Source organism: Parasteatoda tepidariorum, chromosome 10, assembly GCF_043381705.1.
Source record: "Parasteatoda tepidariorum isolate YZ-2023 chromosome 10, CAS_Ptep_4.0, whole genome shotgun sequence".
Taxonomy (NCBI): Eukaryota; Metazoa; Arthropoda; class Arachnida; order Araneae; family Theridiidae; genus Parasteatoda; species Parasteatoda tepidariorum.
The window spans coordinates 56,192,463-56,215,873 of record NC_092213.1 but is presented as its reverse complement, the minus strand read 5'-3'; the positions used below and the strand labels follow the sequence as shown (position 1 = coordinate 56,215,873).

The 23,411-nt window shown below is 29.0% G+C and overlaps 1 protein-coding gene across 3 annotated transcripts; it reads left to right on the top strand.

The window, feature by feature from the left end:
- The first annotated feature begins 3,987 nt into the window (after positions 1-3,987).
- On the top strand, positions 3,988-22,938 carry LOC107457402 (programmed cell death protein 7). 3 transcript variants are annotated; one of them, XM_071187217.1, is made up of 10 exons: positions 4,032-4,949; positions 5,022-5,584; positions 7,596-7,736; positions 8,523-8,612; positions 9,833-9,964; positions 11,321-11,459; positions 13,534-13,767; positions 15,694-15,781; positions 19,363-19,453; positions 21,711-22,938. In XM_071187217.1, exons 1-10 carry the CDS (start codon positions 4,238-4,240, stop codon positions 21,726-21,728), a joined length of 2,208 nt encoding a protein of 735 aa, XP_071043318.1. In that variant the 5' UTR covers positions 4,032-4,237; the 3' UTR covers positions 21,729-22,938. The 3 variants fall into 3 exon arrangements, with proteins under 3 accessions (XP_042900861.1, XP_071043318.1, XP_042900862.1); XM_043044928.2 differs by having other exon boundaries at positions 4,980-5,584; XM_043044927.2 differs by having other exon boundaries at positions 3,988-5,584.
- Positions 22,939-23,411: the final 473 nt, after the last annotated feature.

Here is a 23,411-nt window from a genome sequence, read left to right as displayed (position 1 = left end):
AAGTGAAACCTCGGTTAAACAGACCCTCTTGGGAGCAATAAAATTGTTTGCTTACGAGAGTTGTCCATGTTTAGCCGCAGAGAGAAATGAATGTGAGAGTTTTATTCCATAAATTGTTTTTAGAATAATTTATAACTGTTCAGAATTTTTCGGATTTGTTCCTAATTTTTGACTCAAATCTGAAATTCTGATGTTTTTATTAAAATATCTGAATTTTCATGAAATTGCAGTATTTTTGCTTTTAAACCAATCCCTTGTATTGATCGCACCCTCTGCACTCTGCATTAACTCTGCTTAGATTCATGTGACAAGAAATAATTTTTTCGCTAATTACTTATCGAATTTCTTGATACTGCAATTACTTAAAATAATTATTGTTGGACATTAAAATGACAACACTAACTGTGGGATATCAAAAAGTTTTTCTTCAACAAAGATACATTTTTTTCCTTCCTTTTTTTTTAAATTTTTATATGTATTACTTGCTTGGTATTAAGCATTCTGGTTTATAACGGTTTTATTAAAGATTATTTAGTATTAACGAAACATAAGTGCCTCATTGACGTTTAGAAACAAAATAAGTGTGCCTAATGACGTTTAGAATAAAAAGATTTTTTATTCAACTTGTTAAAAAATATCATCTGTTGAGTTTAGCCCGGAGGAAGGGGTGTATCTTCAAAAAGCAATGGTTTGGAGGCGCACTTCTTAATTTATTAAGCATTCACATAAATAGCCTCTTGGACTAGTAAAATTTATAACTGTGTTCCTTTTATTTTTTCACCTAAGAGGATCCCTAGGACTTCATGATGTATTTGATAGCGAGGACAACCGGAGTAAGAAACAATAGAACAGTGTTCGTACACACTTGAAAACAAATTAAAAACAGTATTAACTTTGATAGAGCTAAAAATTTCTTAACATTAGCTCCCACTTTCGGATCTGCATATAAAGAAAATAAAATATTCTGGTATCTTCAAACATAATNTATATTGTTGAAAAATAAATTTGAAAAGGAAAAATTGTTTTGTTTCAATTATTTGATGTTCTGTATTTCATTTCAGTTGTGAACCCTCTCATAGTTCTATGAGTGGGAGCATTCTGTAAAAAAATGCTGAGTTTTCTATAATATAGTTCACTCTGTGTGTGTAATAAATAAAGTGAAACCTCGGTTAACCCTAGTGAAACCCTCTTGGGAGCAATAAAGTTGTTCGCTTACGAGAGTTGTCCATGTTTAGCCGTAGAGAGAAATAAATGTGAGAGTTTTATGCCATAAATTGTTTTTAGAATAATTTATAACTGCCAACTGTTCAGAATTTTTAAATCAAATCTGAAATTCTGATGATTTTATAAAAAATCTGAATTTTCATGAAATTGCAGTATTTTTGCTTTTAAACCAATCCCTTGTATTGATCGCACCCTCTGCACTCTGCTTAGATTCATGTGACAAGAAATAATTTTTTCGCTAATTACTTATCAAATTTCTTGAGACTACAATTACTTAAAATAATTATTATAGGACATTAAAACGACAACACTAACTGTGGGATATCAAAAAGTTTTTCTTCAATGAAAAAAGCTGCATTTTTTTCCTTCCTTTTTTTAAAATTCTTGTCAAACCCCGCTATAGTGAACATTCAAGGGACCGAAATTTCAGTTCACTATATCCGTTCCGTGAGCAATTTTAACTTATGGTTCCGAACTTCTTTTTATTATACATTATGAAAATAAATGACCAATAAAATGAATAACAAAAATGACCGAAAAATAATCTGTAGTAACAAAAAATGTGTTGACTTTCTTTTATTTTTTATCAATCTTCGTCTGTGAAGAAAAAAATTTAGTAATCTTTAGCTGATGCAAGGAAAAATTTGTCCATACATCTGCCTGGGTAGGCCATTGCTTAGGGAGAAAAAAGTAAGATTGTGTGAGTGAGATTGAGTGAAAGCAAACAAGAAAAAATGCTTAACTCTATAGATGGTTTTAAAAATAAGTATAAGTATTTACTTTGAAGTAGACATTTAAAAATTATTTGAAAAAAATGGAGAAAAAAAATCAGTCGAAGACAGAAAAAAGTTCATAATATCCAACTTCCTCACTTTTTTAGTTCACTATATCCACAAAAAATATCATTATACGTGTATAGCAAGGCACGGGACCTAACATTTGATTCACTATATCCGGGAGTTCACTATAAATCGGGTTCACTATAGCGGGGTTCGACTGTATATATATTACTTGCTTGGCATTAAGCATTCTGGTTTCTAACGCTTTTATTAAAGATTATTTAGAATTAACAAAACAAGTGCCTCATTGACGTTTAGAAACAAATAAATGTGCCTAATGACGTTTAGAATAAAAATATTTTTTATTCAACTTGTTGTTAAAAAATATTATCTGTTGAGTTTAGCCCGGAGGAAGGGGTGTATCATCAAAGAGCTATGCTTTGGCGGCGCACTTCTTAATTTATTAAGCATTCATATAAATAGCCTCTTGGACTAGTAAAATTTATAACTGTGTTCCTTTCATTTATTCGCCAAAGAGGATCCCTAGGACTTCCTGATATATTTGATAGCGAGGACAACCGGAGTAAGAAGAAATAGCAACTGTGTTCGTACGCACTTGAAAACAAATTAAAAACGGTATTAACTTTGATAGAGCTAAAAATTTCTTAACATTAGCTCCCACTTTCGGATCTGCATATAAAGAAAATAAAATATTCTGGTATCTTCAAACATACAATAATATATATATATATAAATATTGATATTACTACCACATTTTAATTTTTTCCATGCACGTATGAACATTAAGTGAAAGTTTAGTACCTAAAAACTTCGTTGAAACTTAGAAAAATGGATTTCGGCTACTTTTGTAAGTTTTCCTGGTGATAAACTATTCAAATTATTGGTGTTTGTATGATAATTAATCAATATTTGTAGAAAGTAAAGCAAAATGCACACTTTAACACAATAATATATATTTATTTAGAAAAATGTGTAAGGCAATGTTGTATATTCTTANCATCTCTTTGCGCTATTGCTGCTCAGTCCTGATCGACAATGTATACACTCGACTGCTAAAGGCAACACAGGAGCGACCACGACCGTGAACTTAATACAACTCTCACATTCAGCACTTAAAAAGCACGGTAATCTTAATACAGCTCTCCCGTCACAAAACAGCATTGAATCAACTAGTGGTATCCCATTGATCGAATTCTATCACAGATAAAATTCTGGTGGGGGAGTACTGTAGTGTGTCTACTACTACAAAATTACAATTCACTCCCCACAGATCCTTTGAGTGCTTGGGACCCCTGGGCACTAACTAAGTGCACCCATGCTTATAGACGGTACTGAGCACCGGCAAAGGGGACAGGTTATTTAAATGTTAACACTAGGGTGAAAAATAAAAGTGTCTGAGAAATAATTAGGCAGTCTAAAAAATGACTGCAATTTGATATTTTCAATTTGTTGAAGATTGATGAGTATAATTTCTATTTTATTTATTAATGTTAAATTGGATTGAGCCACTTTACTGCTTGTTTTCGATCTTAACACCAGCCTCAATTCGCGCAGGTAGGGAAAAAAAGATCGTTTGAACTTAGAGAGATCAGCGTTGTGTCTCTTCACGTCAAGTTAAAATTTTATAAAGCACTAAAAACTGTATGGTGAGTAGAGTTTTCGAGTATTCGTTTCACTCATACAATTTCGAAGCGTGAAGTCGAGCGGTCCTCTGTCTCTTCACAGGCTAAGGGACTAGCCACGCATCTAGTTGAATTTCTTTTATAAATTGGTTCATCAACATTTATTAAAATTTAATTTGAAAGAAAGTGCAAATTTTTGTTAAATACCCCGTGAGATTTTATTTGCATATCATAAAGGGCCATTCTTACTGAATGTGGCTCACGCAATTCCGATCACCGTTGAAGGAGAATGAAAACTTGATTGGTTCAAATATTTTTTCAAAAATATGAAATTTAATCTAAAGATGGGTAGAAGTAGGTAGTCAAAAGCGTTAGTTTTAAAAATAAGAAGAAAATTAAAAATAAATAACAATTGTGCTAATTCATTACTCGTTGGTTAAATATGATTGCAATATCTAGAATTTAGTAAATTGTGTTTTATTTTATATGCTTTATTGTTTGCCTTTTTTTATAGTTGAAAGAAGAAATGGTTATAATTTTTAATTGGTCTTCAAGTTTTATGTCATGATTTTACAATTTGCCTAACTAAATATGAACAATAGACAAACTTCTTTTAATGACAATGAACGTATTCGCCAGAAAGCAAATATACCAATTGCTCAATATTCTCCGAATGTTGCTTCTACTTATAACATGTGCCCACCTTATCGGCCTCATGAAAAGGTCAATCACGGGTCTATTACCAAGAGCAATAAACCTGAAGTTACAAGGTTTAATTCACAATATAATGAGCGATCTGAAAGACAGGCTTTTTGTGCAACAGTCAATTTTCCGCCGAACCAGGATGCGATTTATTCGCCTGGGTTAACTCATCAATCTTCAGTTCGTTCCTTTCAAATTTCTCAAAATATGCATAGAAGTAGACATGAGTCACAGATGACTGCTAGTGCTCCTAATTTCAACCGATTTTCTAAAATTCCATGTAATTTGGATAGTGTGCAGTCTTCTGATAGGAATGATAAAGCATATTCTTCTCCAATTTCAAGTTTTAGAATGCAATCGATAAATCACAATGATATTCCTCCTCAGCATATTGCTTACAGACATCCCCCTGCTTATCAAAATGAAATGACAAGGTCATCAAATTCAAATAACAATAACTTTATTCGTCAGCCTCCAGTTTCCAACATGCCTGACTTTATGAGACCGCCACTTCAGCCCAATTCCAATCCATCTACTTTAATAAGACCACCACAATTAGCTGCTAATGCTCCTGGTTTTCTAAGACCACCATTCTCACAAGGTTTTAACAACCCTGATGCTGTACCACAAGGTTTCAGCAATCCTGATGCTGTAAGTCATGCTATACTACTAGGTTTCAGCAATCCTGATGCTGTAATACACACTATCCCACAAGGTTTGGGCAATCCTGATGTGAGGCATCCTGGATGTTCTAGCAATCAGAACTCAATAATGCAACCACCCATATCAGGTTATGGTAATCCTAATTTGATAAGGCAACCGTCCTCATTCAATTCTAGCAATCTTGACTTTAATAAACAAACATCTATACAAGTTTCTGATAATCCTGCTTTAAGACAACCATCTCCATTAGATTTTAATAAGCCTGACGTTATAAGGCAAGCTCCGCCATTAAGTCCTTTAATGGGACCACCTCCAAATTTACCATCGAACAACAGTTATATGTCCAGTGGCAGTTTTGCTTTTCCAGCGCAAATACCACCATCACATCCTACTGGTTTAAATCCACCTTTTACTTCATTAAAGCAAGATTCAAATTTAAACTTTGAGTTTGGACCTAATCTTAGTATGCCGCCACCATCTGTCAATCAAGATTGGTTAGAAGAAAACAAAATTAATCAATTCCTCCAAAGGTTTACTTGCGAAGAAAAAAAGTCAGCAAAATGTGATTTAACTGTAAGTATATTTAAATTTAGAAACAAGTGCGTTAGTTGCAAAAGCACTATAGACTGATTCGTATCAAATTCCAGATTTCAAGCTTATTTGTTTATTGCAATATAGGCTTTATTAGAAATAATAAAACCATTTGGTTTTTAAAAAAATTCATTATGCTAGCTGAAAAAATTATTTCTTGACGAATTACCTAATAGTATTTTATTGAATGAATATTAAGTACATTGAGTAGATTTTTTTACTCAAAGTAAAAAATATTGCATGTTTATTTTTTTATTATAGTTGAGTCAAACCTCAATTACTAGCTGAAAGGAAGTTAAAATTTTGACCCTTAAAATCTTAATATTTTTTTTACATTTTAGTCAAAATAATGATTGCTTTAGCATTTTGTAAATTGTCTAGCATTTTTAAAGAGACAAACAATGACATGAATTTAATCATTACAAAATTAAATACATTATTTATAGGTACATGTGTGGTATAAATTTTGCTTGTGTAAAAATTTTAAATATTTCATCTGTACATAATATTACTAAGGTAATATTATGTAGGTTCTTGAACGTGTAAATATTTTCTAACCGAAAACTGCATAAATTTTTTTTCTAAATATGAGGAGATATTTTGACAAGGTTTCTGAATAATGAATTTATCTAAATTTTTTTTTCTCTTATTGAGATATTAATGGGAATGGAATTGAGAATTTTTTTTTTCCTTTTTGCAGCAAATTTTTTTTAATTTTAAAGCTTATTTTTTACTATGGTAGACTGTATTAAGTCATAAGAATGTTAGGAGTGTGCAACTTTTTTGAGTGAAAAACCACCTGCACCACAAGTTGACAAATGAAGATCCACATGTTTAATATTTAGACTTGTTAACAGCAATTGCAGTGTTTTCCCTAAGTGTATTTGAAAAGGTGGCTCACCCTGGCTGCCTTTTGATCCTTATAAATGCACACTTTTTGTAGAAATTAGCCACCATCCTTTAAAAACACTAACTTTTTATTTATATTCTATTTAAGAAAAATTGATTCACTGATTAAATAATAATTACACACTAATTAAATAAAATTATCTGTGTTTACTGGTGAAAAAAATTTAGACTTGCTCCCAAACAACGACACGTGGAAGGATTACGATTTTTTATTTATATACAAATTTGTAAATGCAAATTTTCTGTATTGAACATCAAAACATGTGAATAGTATGTTTAAAACAAAAAACATTTGACAATTATTTTAAAGTACAATTAACCTGATGCAGTAATATAATAAATATTGTATTGCAGTAAATGTATCCTCGAATAGTCAGGGCTCGGATAATCGGGACTCTACTGCAGTGTTTCCCAAAGTGTGGTACACATAACCCCAGGGGTACGGGAACAGTTTAGCAGGGGTATGCATTCTTATGCGAAATAATTTGCAACAAACAAAAATTTCAGAAAAATTTATTTAAAAACAAAGCTAACCATGAAAATTTATGATTACGTATTTTTCTATAGGCTATTTTTTGCAGAGTTGACAGTGGTGTTAACAGCCAGTTGTGATTTTAACTTTTGTGCATTTTTTTTATTGTAAAAATAAGCATATTTTTAAAAAAATACATTATTTTTTTGTTAGTGATACACAGCATTACGAAAAATTTAGAAAGGGTACACAAAAGTCAGTTTGGGAAACATTGCTCTACTGTATTGACATTTTTGAAATAATTTGGAATGTAAGGCAATTACTCCAGGAAAAAGAATGGTAAAATAGTTTGGACTTATGATGAAATCATCACAAATAAAGTATGGCAAAAGTGAATAGTAAAAAGCGCTATTTGAAACTTGCGTGCTACAATACTACCTAGTAATTAAAAATGTCTGAATTTTTAAGAACATCAGAGGAATTCATTTATAACTGCCAAAAACATTATCGAAAAGTCACGTGGATTAATGATAAAATAAAGAGCGTTCTTTTTTTTTTGTTTACAAGTATTTTAAACTTCTTAATTTATTTAGTTTTAATATTTTTTTGCAGGTAACAGAATTTCACAACAGATTAAGAGATGCTTTTGTAACAGTGAGAGAACTAATGGAATTAAAAGCAAGTTTGTCAAACTTACTTGATGCTAATGAAAATGAATGGAATGAAAAATTAAAAGAAGCTTCACATTGCAAGGTGAAGTATTTTTTGTGTTCAAATTTTATTAAGTTTGCAAATTATAGCTATATATTTTTTACATCCTTTAACAGTGTTTCTGTTTTTAAGTATTAAGTGCTACTTTATATATGTGGAACTAATTTTCTTTACATTCAATGTACCAAGTTGTCAATATATTGCATAGAAAAGAAAATTTTAAAATGGGGAAAATTTAATTCTTAAATAATTCGTCATACCTTAACTTAATATATACTAACTGCCTGGATAAAATAATTTTTTTCTCTCTTTAATAATCTAGGGAATTGATTTTTATAAAATAAGAGAAAAAAAATTAGAATTGCTTAAAAAAGAATATAGAAAAAAGTGCATATATTTGTTAATTGTTATGTGTATTATTTGATGGAATGTAATGCATGCAGGAGGTTTAGGCTATCAAGTTTTTATTGTGGTTCAAACAATTTTATTAATTGATAAAATGAAGAAGCAATAAATACCTAATCTTATCTATATAATTGTGTTAAAAATTTAAGAAAAAAATATTTCAGACTTTTTAATTTTTCTTAAATTATTGTAAATGTACTTGTACATCATTTTTACTGTCTTAGCTAAGAACTAAATGTTTTTTCTCAAAATGAAAAATTATTTATTTGTGTAAAATTCTGTATATAATAATACTTACATAATGATACAGCTTTTTCTCACATTGTAATGTTAATATTTTATTTTGACCTTATATAATGAAAAATCACTAACTAAATTGTTTATAAATGCCTGATGATTTAATTTAAGCTTTTTATATTTTAGGATAAACTTACCAAAGAATGTGACTTTTTATCAGAGCCTAAGGTCTTACTTAGCATTCAAGAAAGATTGAGGAATAGAAAAATAAAGAGAGTAAGGCAAAGAATATTCTCTAAGCTAGGGATTTATGTTTTAATAGTTGAACTTTGTAATTTGTATTATGCACATATATACAAATTATGTGTGTGCATTATCTGTGGACTATTAAACTTTGTATAAAATGTATACATTACTGTATCTATCATTGTTATTGTCGATTATATATTTGTTGAATAAGTTGACAATTGGTGAAATAAAAAAAACTGGGATGTATGATGCCACATGAAAAAGATTGTTATGTATGGCATTGTTTAGTTTCCTATTTTTTGTCACTAATATTCATATTTTGTGTTTATTTTACATAAATATTTAAAATTATTTTTAATATTTTCAGCAGTTTTTATTTAAAAAGTAAAATTTTTAGTTTAAAATAAGCCTAAGACAAACAAAAAATAATAATAATGAAACACATTTTCAAAAAAATTAATGCAATTTATTTTTATGGATGTTTTTGTTTTGATAATTGTTTTTTTTTTTCCTTTTATATTTTTATTATTTTTCATTGATCTAAAAAGTAGAAAATGTCCATTGCTACCACATCTAGTTTGTTTAACGAAATTTCCATGCATTCGGTTTTTATGAGGCAATTAAAAAAGCTCTCTTATTTTTACTTTAAAGCATTGATAGCTAAGCTATATAACCGCATATTTTTTGTTTTCATCAATAATTAATTGTGGTGATTCCATTTTTATTTGTGTACTTAGTATTAATCCGACTGATCAGTTGTTCAATTTTAAGTATGATTTACTTTTGTAGAACTTAAAATTTGTTTTAAAATCTTTAAAGAAAGTTCAGAGTTTGTATTCTGTATCCTAAGAATGTAATTTAAGATTCATAATGCTCAAAGATTTGAAGGTTAACCTTCAATTCTTGTCTATGGGCTTCGCATTTTAGTTACGATGTTTTCTGTTTTATTAATCCTACAAAGCCATAATTAACAAAGTTTTACGATATGTGTTGGTAATAATAATCTTCATGTTAGTTATCATCCTTGTATTAAGTTTCAAAATATTTAAAAAATTAAAATTATTATGAATAAAGGAAAATATAGAACAGAGCAAAAGAAAACTCAATTTTTTCGTATTTTCTGTTTATAGTACTGAATGTAGTAGCAAAAAGATCATTAATCTCTGTTATCTACATTATTTGTTCCCTTATATGTTTGTTTCCCTCATTTAGCTTTTTACTGATATTTCAGTTTTATTTTTTCAAAGGAGTTTAAAAAGAAGATTCGAGCAATTAAAATTGAAGAAAAAAGTAAGAAATTGGCAGTCCGAGAAGAGCTCCATCAAACAATTGACAAATGGCTAGAATCGTTAAAGGAAAAAAATTTAAAATTGAAAAGGGTATGTTTTATTTCTCAATTTATTCTGATTTCTTTAGTTAATGCATTTCCCCCCTTTTTATTTTGTGTAATTGTTTCAATGTGCACACTACACAAATACATTTTCTTAAAATTGTGTAAACATGTTTATTTTTTTAAAAATTATTAACTGTCTAAATTCTCACAAAATTGTGATGGCATGTCTTCAGATTATCCGCAGTGATGTTTCTCAAACCATCTCCAATAGCCCATTGTACAGTCTCTAGTGCGACGTAAATAGAGTGTCTACTTACCTACTGACTTGGCTGAGAAATAAAGGTGGTTTTCTGTACAGTGCTGACCACACAATTATCCGGTTGCTCCCAAAATTGTTGAATCTTAACAACCATGACTCCCCGGGCCTGCAAAAGAATTTTTTGGGAATGCTTCACTTGATATTTGCAATTTAAATTGGCAATACTGTCTAAATATTTTTTTTACTATTTTTTTTAAAATTTTCAAATACTGTTTTGTTTTTTCCCTGGTCGTAAGATGTTTTCTTGCTTTGGAATCCTTTATTCCAAAAAAGATGGTGCATACCCTTGCTAGAAATCACAAAAATTATCTAGTATAGAAGCTTGAACACTTTAAAATCTGTTAGAAGATCATTGGATTAGTCATTTTCTTTTCTAGAAAAGTAAAAAGTGGTATCAGGAAGCATTAAAGAATGGTGTAAACAGTGGTGTAGGTTGACCTGAGAAATTCTGCTACGAGAGATGTAGTCTATTTTTTAAACATAAAAGTAAATTTACAAAAATTATTAAAATATTTTCATTTAATGAGGATTATTCCTTTTATGAAAACATATGTAGTGTATCTTTCACTACAAAAATATAATTCCAATTCACTAGTATATAAGACATGTTAACTCTATTCTATGGTAGAGTACCTTTTCATGGATGAAGGCTGACATGGTCGATAATTACTCACTTCCCACATTGGTGACCCGGACGTTATGTGAACACGCCTACTTCGATGAATTGTCCACATTGAACACTTGACTTGTGACTGAGACATTGTCCTCCTCACGCTGTTGCTTCTCAGTCTCGATCACAGACAAAGTACAGCGTATTCACTCGACTGCTAAAGGCAACACAGAAGCGACCACGATCGTGAACTTAATACAGCTCTCACGATCAGCATTCAAAAAGTACGCTGATCTTAATACAGCTCTCCCAGTTTCTCACAAAACAGCATTGAATCAAATTTTAAAACTTTTCATAGATATTGTTATTTTAACTAACTATTTTTATGCATTATTCAATTATTTTTGTATTCATATTTAAAATTTCCTCAAGTTCTTTAATTTACAATAAAATGCTTTAATAAATAATCATAGGAAGCTGAAATGAAAAAAGAAGCCGACTCTATTTTGGCAGAGGTGAGGCGTAAAATCCATGAAGCCAAACGTACTATAGATAAATTAAAAGTTTTTGAAAAATTAAGAAGTGCAAGGCATGCTAATGCTGTTAAAAAAGGTAATTTTATTACGTTGTTTTGATTGCTAATGATATTTTTATTAGTTTTTAAATTTAATTTGGAGTAAGAGTTTTTCTTGAATGAATTCATAAGCAGTTTTAATATATTTGTTAATTAGTTGACAATCTTATAGTTTTTAAATTCACATTATACTTAATCAGCCTGGAAAAAGTTTTCTGACTTGTTACTAATCATAAATATTGATTTCCCCCCCCCCCCAAAAAAAAAACCAGGTTGAGTTTTGAAGTATCAATAAATGTCTATTTTTATAAATTTTTAATGTGAATAAATTGTAGAATCAGCTGCTTATTGCCATCAAATTAAGATTAAATTTTTTTTGTATGATAACATTGAATATTTTTTATTAGACTTATTAAAGTTGTTTGAATTTGAAGTTGATTTGTTACTACTGTATATTTCGGTGTATAAGTCGAACATTTATAAAAGTCAATCCCGCATTTTTGACTACGAGGTAGCAAACTTCTGGTATTTTGGGTTTATAAGTTGACTACTGAAAAATAACAAATATAGAATTTTTTTAATTAATTGTCGTGGAACGAATATGGTGGACGGAAGGGGAAAAAAATCTTGCAAAAATAAGAAATATCTTTGCGGCTTCTAAATACGTCATGTGTCAAATGATACTAAATACACGGATTCAAGTTATTGTAATTGTTCTTTTAAAAAGTTTTAAATGGGATGAAGATTTATTGTGAGACTGAGCAGATGAAGATGAAGTAGACTCCATTTCAGAGTGGGATCTGTATGTCGATGCTGTTAATATTATTGAATTAGACTCGGAGGATATTCTGGTTTCTTTAAATTTGTAGCTTTATAGTATGTTTTAAAACTTGCCATTGTGTCTTATTTTTTTGAAATGCTCTTGAATAAATTATCTTAAATTTTCTTATTCTTAATTTTTTTCTAGTCTTTATTTAAAATATTTTTAAAAAAAATAATTTGTATATGACTAAAATAATGCGAAACTAAATGCACAAAGAATAGTATATAACGTGTTAAAAATAGTTTTTGAAAGGGTTAAATTGATATAGAATTTTCTATGTCTACCTAATTATTTACAATGCATCGATATTTCACAAATGTCTGATTTTATTACCGGTGTATAAATTAACCCCTCGACTTTCCTGGGTTTGGGGATTTGAAAAGTCAACTTATACACCAGCACCAGGATATACAGTAATTGAAATTTTCTTAGAGCGAGATAGAGCCTTTGATTTTGAGGGTAAGCTGCAATATTTTGCATATGTTTTCTGAAAATCTATGCCAAGTTCATTTTCACATTCAAACTTAAATGTCCAATTATTTTTCCCCACTCTGGGGTGATGTAATGTGGGATTTATTAGAATCTGCTCTTTAGAGAGAAAAGTGGTTATTTTCTTTTAGCTTAAATAAAAAAAGACTTATGTTCTTTAATTTTATATCTGAACTGGTAAAAAACAAAAGAGTTTGGTCAATTTTTTTGTTTGATCAAGGCAAGTGATTTCAATTTCAGTAATTTCCACTTTAATCATGTAACAATTTTGAAAATTTCAAAAAAATATTATTAAAAAATATAATTGATTGCTATGTTTGCAGATGTAGTAAATAATTATTCTTTAACATTTATTGTATTTGCAAAATTTCTCATTTTTCTATCATAGTACAAAACTGTTTTGAAATAATTTTCACATTTTCTTCATAAATTTTTTTAATGTATATTTTATAATGAAAAAACTAAATAAAGATGTTGAATTAGCATAGGAACTGATTAATTTAATTAATAATACTCTTCTTTTTTTGTTTTAATATTTTTTTTTGTTATGAGGGAAATTTCAAAACCTTCTAAAATTTAAATTTATTTAAAGGGAATATCTTGTTGCATTTCTCTGTGCATTGTGTTTATAAATTTGCTTTTGGTAGAATTAAATTATGGTAATATTCTTTCACTGCAAAATAATAAGTTTTATTTCTTTCCTGGCTATAAACTTGTTTAAAATTGATTTTTTGCTGTATTAAGTTAATAATTTTGCCAATATTAAATCAAAGTATGAAAAATTTATTATTTTTATACAGGTCTTTTCCTACCTGATCATGACGAGAAGTTCCAAATTAGAATTTCAGAGTTGAAAGCCACATTATTCAAGCAACTTTCAGACTATGAAAGTGAGGAGAAGGCTTTAAAAGTTATGTTAGAGGCAGAACAGGAAGGTCAGTTAGAAGAGGAAGCATTATGGAGAATTAGGAAGCTGAAAACTGCACAACAAAGGAGACAGAAAAACATAATGGAATCTCTCTTTGGAAACAAAGGTTACAGAGAATTTAAGACATTGTTTTAATTGCAATTAATATTTGTGTTTGAGATATTGATTTATTTGTACAGCTTTTATTTCTTTCCTTGGAATTCACTTAAGGGAGTCCTGAAGTGGGAATCTATTTTTTCCTTCCCCCATGTTAAATTATGAAAAGTTTTATACCATTTCTTTTTATTTTAAATCACCAATAAGTATTTTTTCCCCATTTTATTCATTAAAATATCTATTTTAGAACATAGTTAACAAATTTCAATCTTTAATGTTTTAAGTTTTTTTTTTCTAAAAAAAAAAACTGTCAAACTTTACTAAAGCTATTAAAGAAGAAACTTCAAATATGTTTAAAAACCTTTAAAATTGAAATTTGTTTGTTCTTTAAAATACGTTTTGATTAATAAAATTAAACAAAAAAATATTCAAAAAATTATCATTAGTTAAACTTTTTATTTATACTTGCTTTTATTCATATAAAAATCTAGGATTTTTAGCAAAAAGTAATTGAAATTTAAATGACATATCAACAGGTGCTCAATGTATATATATATATATACATACTCTAGAGGATCTATGTAATGCGATTCCATTAACCACATGAACTTAGTGTGTGTAAACAATGAAAGTTGCAATTAAGAAATTTTGGTTATAAGGCAAGAACTATTAACTTTTGACGTTTTTTTTTAAATATTTGCTAAGATGTTACAAAATTCCAAAAGCTAATCTAAAAAAAAATTCATGAATTTTTTTTGTTATTAGTTGTAATACTCTAGAAAATTACAATTTTTTATGTAAATTACAAATACTTCAGACGCATTTGTGATTTTAAGTATTTGTGTTTAAAAATTTATTTTAATCATTTTGAGATTGATCTGTTCAAGACTAATATTGTCTTGTTTAGTTGATAAATTTAAAGATACATGTAATGATGTATAATTACACGAAATTCTTAAATTTGCAAAATTTTGAGTTTCAAAGTTTGCGTTATAATGTTCCACTGTTTATACACATACTAAAAGTTGACACAATTCTTCTAATTTTTCACTTAGCTTAATTTATCTTCCAAAATGTTATATTTTGGAATATCATGCTTAGTTTAAAATTGAAAAATATTATAAGAATATATCATCTACATTATTGTTTTCTTTGATTAACAAAATTGTTATTGTTTGCTCTGAAATTTAATTTTTATATAAAATAAGCATTATGAAAAACGTTTTATTTGGTTAAAACTATTTAGAAATTATGATTTATATACTGTGCAAAATCTGAAAATTAAATTTAACATTCCTTATGAGTTAAATTTAACATTTCTTGTGAGCATAGAATATTTTTATTCCTTAACTTAATGGGAAACAATCTTCATTTACTAATAAAAAAGTGCGGTTGGATTTTTGAAAGATTTTATTGTAGCATTTGTTTATGAAAAACAAGTAAGGTACAGTAGGATTAAATAAATAAAGAATAATAAACATCCAAAATATTTTTTCATCTTTCCAATGCCCACCTGTTTGACACCTGTCATTCAGGTATCAGTAGGGCATATTTTTTGGCCACTCTTATTAGGTCACTATATAAGGTGGGCCAACGTTGCTCCCACAGTAAGGATAGATTGTTTAGAAAATAAAAGAACATCCTTGCCTTGTTTGAGATTCAAACCCAGAACCTTTCTGATAGGTCAGCCTCAGCTCTCTGATCACTACACAGTCTGGTCGGCTTATTTAAATAATGTTTTATTACATAAGTTTATGCATTGAAAAATACATTTACTAAGACATTTTTGTGATTATATAATGAAAATACTCTGTTACATTTTATTTTTGGAATTAATATTATTATTTTTTTGGTTGTTACCTTTGCTTAATTTTTTAGTCATATAAATGATTTGTTTTGTATAACAATTTATTAACTCTTTTTTTTCTTTTTACAGAAGAGCCGACCGAAGAAGATCCCATATACCTCTTTCACCAGTTTCAGAATTCTGCAAATAAGAGCATAGAAAATCTAGTTCAAATTAGGTTATTAGCAATCATTAATGTTTTCCTTTTATTTCTTTTGTTTTATTAGCACACGTAAGTTATCTTAAATCATCTGCAGTGCACAAAAAAATTGAATACCCTGAAAAACGTTTGATTTAATGGTCAGATTTTTACATATTAGGACTCCATCTTAATGATACACAGGGGTGACCTCAAAAATGTTTATTAATTAGTGCAGACGATATTTCAAGTTACAAAATGAGACACAAAGACATATTTTCTCTGAATAAACACATTTATTTTCGGCAGATTTGGATTTCTGACTCTCAAATATAAGAGGTAGCTGAAATCTGGGAAAAATAGTCCCACTAAACTAAACTCAGTGGCGCACAGCCCATACAGGGCCAAGGCCTACTGTGCCCATCTCAGTTTTCTTGACCTTGGGCTCTGGGGTGCAGGAGCAGATGTTCCGGTCAGATGGTCAGCCGAACGCGGAACCCCCAGTGTTTAGTTCCCAAGCATGCTTGGTACTCATTTATCGACCCACTGAAGGGATGAAAGGCTGAGTCAACCTTGCCCGCCCTGAGGATCGAACCAGGAACCTGTGGCACGACACCGCGAAGCCACTGGGCGTCAACCACTAGTTTGGTCATAAGTGTGGTCGCAAGTTTAAACCCCTTACTGTTAATTTTTGTCTTATCTCGAGAAATTATTAAGCAAATTTTAAAAATTTTCTCTGTTATGAAACTAATTTATCCAAAGATAATTTTATTCTAAACGGATTTTTAATTCTTTATTATTTTATTTAATAATAAAGAATTTTGTAAAAATTTCGAATTGAAGCTATAGAAGTTTTCACATCACTTTAAAGATTGTAATATTATATGGCAAAATACAAAACTTGAATGAAATCGGTCGAATAGTTTCTGAGAAATCAAATTTTTAAAAAGTCACATGCTTAAAATTTGATTTCTCAGGAACTATTCAACCTATTTTGAGGTGATCCCCTTGAGGCAAGTTTGAGACTATGCCCTTGAACCTTTAAGATTGAATCTGAGTATGCGAAATTCCAATCGTTAGATCACAAAATTTATCATGTGTGCTCCATATTCTTTTTGCAATGTACATAATACTATTTTCCCTCTTATCTTTAACCAATGAAATATGTAGTGATAACATTTATGTTTAATAGGTTCGGATAAAAGTTTCAAATGATAACTCAAACATTTGAAGTATTGTTTATTTGAGAAATCTTTCTTCTTTTGGCATTTTTTGATATTTGTGATTTAAATTTTAATGTGTTTTACTTAAGATTTTTAAGCATTTTACGTTATAATGCTTTGTTCTAAAATATCACTTTCATTAAATAACTTAAACTAAACAAATGTGATGTTTTACCAATACAGAAAATAAAAATGTTTTTGGCAAGTTGAAAGATATGTGACTTTAATTCTCTTTAGCTCTTTATATTAATTTCTTACTTTTTATTTATTTATTTCAACAAAATTCTGTTCAGTGCTTTTATATGGCAGATTTAAAATTACTACTTGTTTTATATTTACAGTACATGATCCATTTATTGTCTTTTTGTATTAAATATTAAATTAAGAGATTACATTTCTGTTGCTATTTTTTCTCTCTATAAAACCAAAGGAAAATAAAAGTTTTGTTCTTTCAAATTTCAAAAGAAATTGAATTATTGTTTTGCTTTTCTGAATGATTGTTTTGCATTGGTGAAAATCCCCCCTTTTTTTCACTAATTACCTCAATTTGCTTTGTATAATTAATCACATTATGATCTCATAATATCATGTTGAGAAAAATTCTCTTAGTGTCTGCCATGAGTAGAAGTTTCAACTCTTTACAGAGTACCATGGTGGCTCAGGGGATAAAGCGTTTGCCTCCAAATGAGATGAGCCAGGTTCAAATCCTAACGGTGGCTGGTTGATGCGAATTCTGCTCCTAACTTGCACTGACCACCGTGCTGATGTAAAATATCTGCAATGGTAGATGGATTATTGATTGAAATTCCCTTGGAGAGTTTCAGTGCTTTTCCTCTCCATGTAACACAAATGCAGATTAGTTCCATCGAAAAGTCCACTATGCAAGATAGTTTGCCATGTTGCTGGATCCAGGAGCTCCTTTTTCTTCTGTCTTGGGTTCAAAATTACGAGGCTGCGGAGTTGAATATTAATAGTCTTAAACTCAGAATTGGGTAGGCTGTACAACACTTTACAGTCTCCTCGTTATGCATTCTTCAACTCCAAAAACACTTTAAACGTTATAACTTATTGCCTACACCGAACATGATCTGCCTGATTTTGTAAACTTTCCAAATTAAAATAATGTCGTATAATTAAATTAAATAAAAATAGGATCTTTTTCCAAGGAACTTCAATTTTTATTATAATCTAATGTCTTTATAAGTGTGTCCTTTTTTCTTTCAAGTTTTTCATATTCACCCATAATTTATTTTTAATTTTATCATATTTTGCTCACATATATTTAGGGTTTGTACAGATTCCTTACACTCCTTGGAAATAAAAAGGTCTCCAAGGTGTACTTGGAAAGACTTAGATTTCCAAATTAATCCTTAGAAACTCCTTAGATTATTGTGTTGCATAGATGAACTTACTAAGTCCGCTGATGAATTTGTTGTCCATGCAGGGAAGTGAAATGATATGACTTAGCTGTCAAAATCTAATAGTTTAAGAAAAACTTTAAAAAGAAAAAAAAATTTAATTGCAAGAGTTGGAAGAAAAAAATAACAGCAAATAATTTTAATTTTACATGTTACAAGCAAACTTAATTGATGATTTACTGTGATTTTTTTTATATAATTTTTTTTTAAATATATAAAATGCATTAGATTTTCTTATGACGCCCGGTGGGTGAGCGGTAGCGCTTCGCGCTGCTGTGCCACAGGTCCCTGGTTCGATCCCCGGGCCGGGCAAGGCTGACTCAGCTTTTCATACCTTCAGTGGGTCGATAAATGAGTACCAAGCATGCTTGGGAACTAAACACTGGGGGTTCCGCGTTCGGCTGACCACCTGACTGGAACATCTGCTCCTACACCCCAGAGCCCAAGGTCAAGAAAACTGAGATAGGCGCAGTAGGCCTTGGCCCTCTTTCGGCTGTCGTGCCGCTGAGTTTAGCTTTAGATTTTCTTATGAATTCAAATTTAAAAATATAAGATTGGTAGATTTTTATGTTAATCTTTAACATCTGTACTGTGTACTTTACCAAGATTTATTAAATTATTTGAAGCTGGAAAGAATATTTATGTGTGAAAGTGATAACTTTATTTATTTTTCTTGATGAAGTTTGACAAAGTCAAAATTTATTTCAAAAGGACTAGAAAAAAATATCTTATGCAAAATATTTTGGCAAGTTCTTTATAGTAATTGCTCTTTGATTAACAAAAAAAAAGAAGAAGAAAAAAACATCTTTTATGCAAAGTTTTTAAATTTTGGACTCCTTGCATACTCCTCGGATTTCTTCTTCTGACCTCTGTATGAACCCTGCATATATTCATAATTTTAAGTTTGCAAATATTTCTATCATAATTGTATTCCTTTTCATACTGTTTTCAAGTGTTTCATACCTTATTTTATTTACAGGCATCAGTGGGACTTACATCTTAGTGAAGATGGGGAAACTGTCCCCTCTCTGTGGGTAGTACCTGTTCCACCTGGCAGTGCAGCTTGGGAGGTTAGTTTTTTTTAAACTTTTTTTAGTCATTGAAAATGTTTGAAAATAATCTCTCAGCTGAAAATTTCCTCTTATGCACTTATCAAAATGTATGCAATTTAATCATGAACAGATTGATAAACTAATAGATTAATTAAACTAATAGAGTGACAAAGTGTTGTATTTATTAATTATGGTTAATATTTTGATTGTATAGATTTAAACTTAATTTACAACATAAAGGAAAGAAAAGATAAGTTGAGATTAATTTAATCTACCAAGTGAAAACTAGGATATTTAAGCTAAATAAAGATTTAACCTAAATAAAGATAACCTATGAGAAATATTAATTTTATAAAGAATTAATTAACAAAAGTTAATTCAGGCTAAAATCGATATTATCGATTATCTTCGTCTATATTATTACTGTTACTAAGTTTATTAATTGATAAAAAAGGATTTGGATTGCATGGTTTTGACAATCTAGTGAAAAGGTTTATGCACCTGGCAATTACCGAATAATCAAAACATGCATAATTTAAACATAATATAATTAAAAAACAAGGCACTTATGTGGTAAATTTGAGGGGTAAAAGAAATATTATATTTAAGAAAGATATGTATCCATTTCTGATATAGAAAATTTGATATGCACTATTTTTATACGCATATATAGAAAATTTGAAATGCACTCAAGCTTTCCTTCTTAAGGAAAACAATAAGTTTTCGACATATGAAACATAGAGCTGTTTTTTTTCTTCCTTTCTGTAAATTAGTGTGAATAATGAAAATTTTCCATTGTCTTGGAGGGCTTTTGCAAATGTTGGCAATGATTGTGGTTTTGTCCAATCTTCTTCATAATCTCTCTTCATAAATTCAAACTTGTCTGCAATCCTAACGCCATCAGACAGAGGCTATTATTTAAAAATTTGCGCTTAATCTAAAAAATTAACCCATCATAGGTAAAATAAATGTACCTAATTTTGAAAATCAGCATATGTAAGGTAGATAAAATACTAATGCAAAAAATTCTGCAAAATGCTGTTATTATATACAGTCTATAAACAAGTTTTAATATTTTTATATTCTTATAATTAAATGGGAATAATTTGAGATTTAAAAAATAAAAATAATCATATGGAGTCATTGAACAAGTTTAATATTTTTATGCACTTCTAATTGAATGGGAATAATTTGAGATTTAAAAAATGAAAATGATCTTATACAGTCTATAAACAAGTTTAATATTTTTATGCGCTTATAATTGAATGGGAATAATTTGAGATTTGAAAAATAAAAATAATGCAAGCAATTTGCACTTTTCAGAAATTAAGAATTTGTTTTCTAAATATTTCTTGCCTTTTAAATTATTATTTTTTTAAAAAAAATTTACTATTGAATAAGGAGCATTATTTGGAATTTTAAGAATAATCACTTTTCTTTAGCTTATATATCTGCAGATTGGCAAACAGTTTTTGTTAAGTAACTAAAGCAAACTGTAATTGAATAAATCCAGAACTAAATTTTTTTTCTGTTTCTTCTTTTAATAATTTTTAAGTTTGCTTTTTTTTAAAAAAATCTTAGAATGAAAAATAATTTGCTGATGTTGAGATAATTTTTAAAAGAATCTGATTCAAAAAGTAATCTGCAAATCCTGTGATAATTTTTTTAAAATCAGATTTTATAAATAATCTGACAATTTTTGTTAAGAAACTGAACCAAACAACAATAATTGAATACATTCAAAATTAGTTTTCTGTTTATCCTCTTTGTAATTTTTAAGCTCGCTTTTTTTAAATATGATAGGAAAAATAATCTGCAGATTTTAAGATATTTTTTTAAAAATCTTATTCAAGAAATAATCTGCAGATGCTGTGATATGTTTTTTTTTTTAATATGAGATTACATAAATAATCAGCAGATGCTGTGATATATGTTTTTTTTTTAAATATGAGATTTCATAAATAATCTGCAGATGCTGTGATATGTTTTTTTTTAATATGAGATAACATAAATAATCTGCAGATGCTGTGATATATGTTTTTTTTTTGAAATATGAGATTTCATAAATAATCTGCAGATGCTGTGATATGTTTTTTTTTATATGATATTTCATAAATAATCTGCAGATGTTGTGCTGGAAGGTTTCTGCCACAGAGGTGATAACTAACCTGTCTGCGTTGCAGTTCACTAGCACAATTTATAAAAATGTAGAGAAATACTTTATTGTATATTTTTTTTAACTTTAACTGATAGAAGTATTTTTGTTAATTTTCAGGTTGCACTAGAAAGTTGAAATGTGGGAAAGGTGTTCTCATTTTCTTCACATTTAAATAATGCTTTTTCCCATTTGTGGAATGACTCAAAGTATAATTCATCCATTAAACTTTAGATGAAATTTTGTCTAAACAAGAATTACAAGTAGTCTAAAATGACTAGATGTTTCAATACCATCTGAAATGTTTCTGTGATATTATGGGAAGCAGTTCTATCATTTTTGTAAATAATATACATTTCTTACAATATTATACTTATTAGCAAGTTTTAATTTGTTAATAATGCAATTAATTATGATGAATGAATTTCATCAGCGCTTTAATTATTTTTGTCGTATAAACTCTTCGCAGTGCTCGAAAAAACTCAGAAATTTTACCCGTCCACCTTTGAAACTAACCCGTAGCTTCTAAATAAATAAAAATATAATTTTCTCTTATTTATTACTAACATTTATATAAATTGCACAATTAGTAGTTACTAGGATTACATTATACTGTAATAAAAGAAATACTAGGTTACTAATAGTAACCTAGTATTTATTTTATGAAATAATTTAAATGACAAGGGTCAAGTTATCTGGAATGTCAATTTATCCGAGGGTGCTGCGTTTTTTAAATGAATCAAATATGACGTTTTCCTGTTCCACAATCAAGCCAATGATTTAAAGAGGTTTCTGCACAAAAATCTGAAAGGGGTTTACCATTTAGGTAGATGTTCATAATTGCGTTTAACGCTTCTTGTTTAAGACCAGTACGTAATGTGTTTTTTTGTAAGTTCATTGCTGAAAAACCCCTTTCAACCGCTGCAGTACTCCCAGACAGAGAAAACATCAATATATGCGCAGTATGTTGCTGTATTGTGGGTCATTTTGCTGCCTTGTAACTTACAAGGCTCTTGTAAGATAACAAAAATTGAAAATGTATCACGAACATTAACGGGAAAATGGCTGTCCGCGCGGACGTCGGATTCGAGGAATTCGTTGTCCACGGGGAATTTTTGACAGCCAAGGACAGGCGGTTTTTCGAGCACTGACTCTTTGTTTAGTTGAAATACTGAAAAAAAAAATTTAGTTTTGTGTAAAATTTTATTAGTTATAAACAGCTATGTTTTTATTCCTCTGAGCATGTTTCATAAATGCACAGGATGTATTTTTGACATTTTGTAAATATTGTTCAGAGTTAACCAGACAATGAAATTTCTATATTTGAAATAAAGTTGCATTTTATATACTTCTCTTGCCATTTTCTTATATAATGTGTAGTTCTTTTTTTTTTACTTTTTGATTGTGTGACACATTTTTATATAATTTAACTTTGAAATTATATAAAAATATTCTCTTTTAAAAAACACTTTTTATACCCTTTAACTCTGGAAAATATATTTGGAGAAAGAAAACCTAAGTTTTTTTTTGTTTAGACATTTCAAAAAAAGGAAATTTATTATTTTAATTTATAGTTAGGTGAAAAATATATTGGTGGTTTTCTAACAATTTACTTAACGCAGTTTTTTTAAAATTTTCTAACTTATTTGAAAAAATTAACAAAATTCAATATATTTTTTTTATTAAAATTGAAACTGGGTTTAAAAAATCAATTATTATTTTTCAAAATATGATAGCCTTTTGTTATAGTGTGCTCATTGTGGAGAACAAAAATAATTGAAAAATTGAACAAAAGTTATATCTTCAATGTCAGTACTCACA

What these genes read in the sequence shown, in the direction of transcription:
- LOC107457402 (XM_043044927.2), top strand. Translation starts at nt 4,238, where the DNA reads ATGAACAATAGACAAACTTCTTTTAATGACAATGAACGTATTCGCCAG. An exon ending in GGAATAGAAAAATAAAGAGA is followed by an intron (nt 8,613 to 9,832) that starts GTAAGGCAAAGA and finishes ATTTTTTCAAAG; the next exon opens with GAGTTTAAAAAGAAGATTCG. An exon ending in TGCTAATGCTGTTAAAAAAG is followed by an intron (nt 11,460 to 13,533) that starts GTAATTTTATTA and finishes ATTTTTATACAG; the next exon opens with GTCTTTTCCTACCTGATCAT.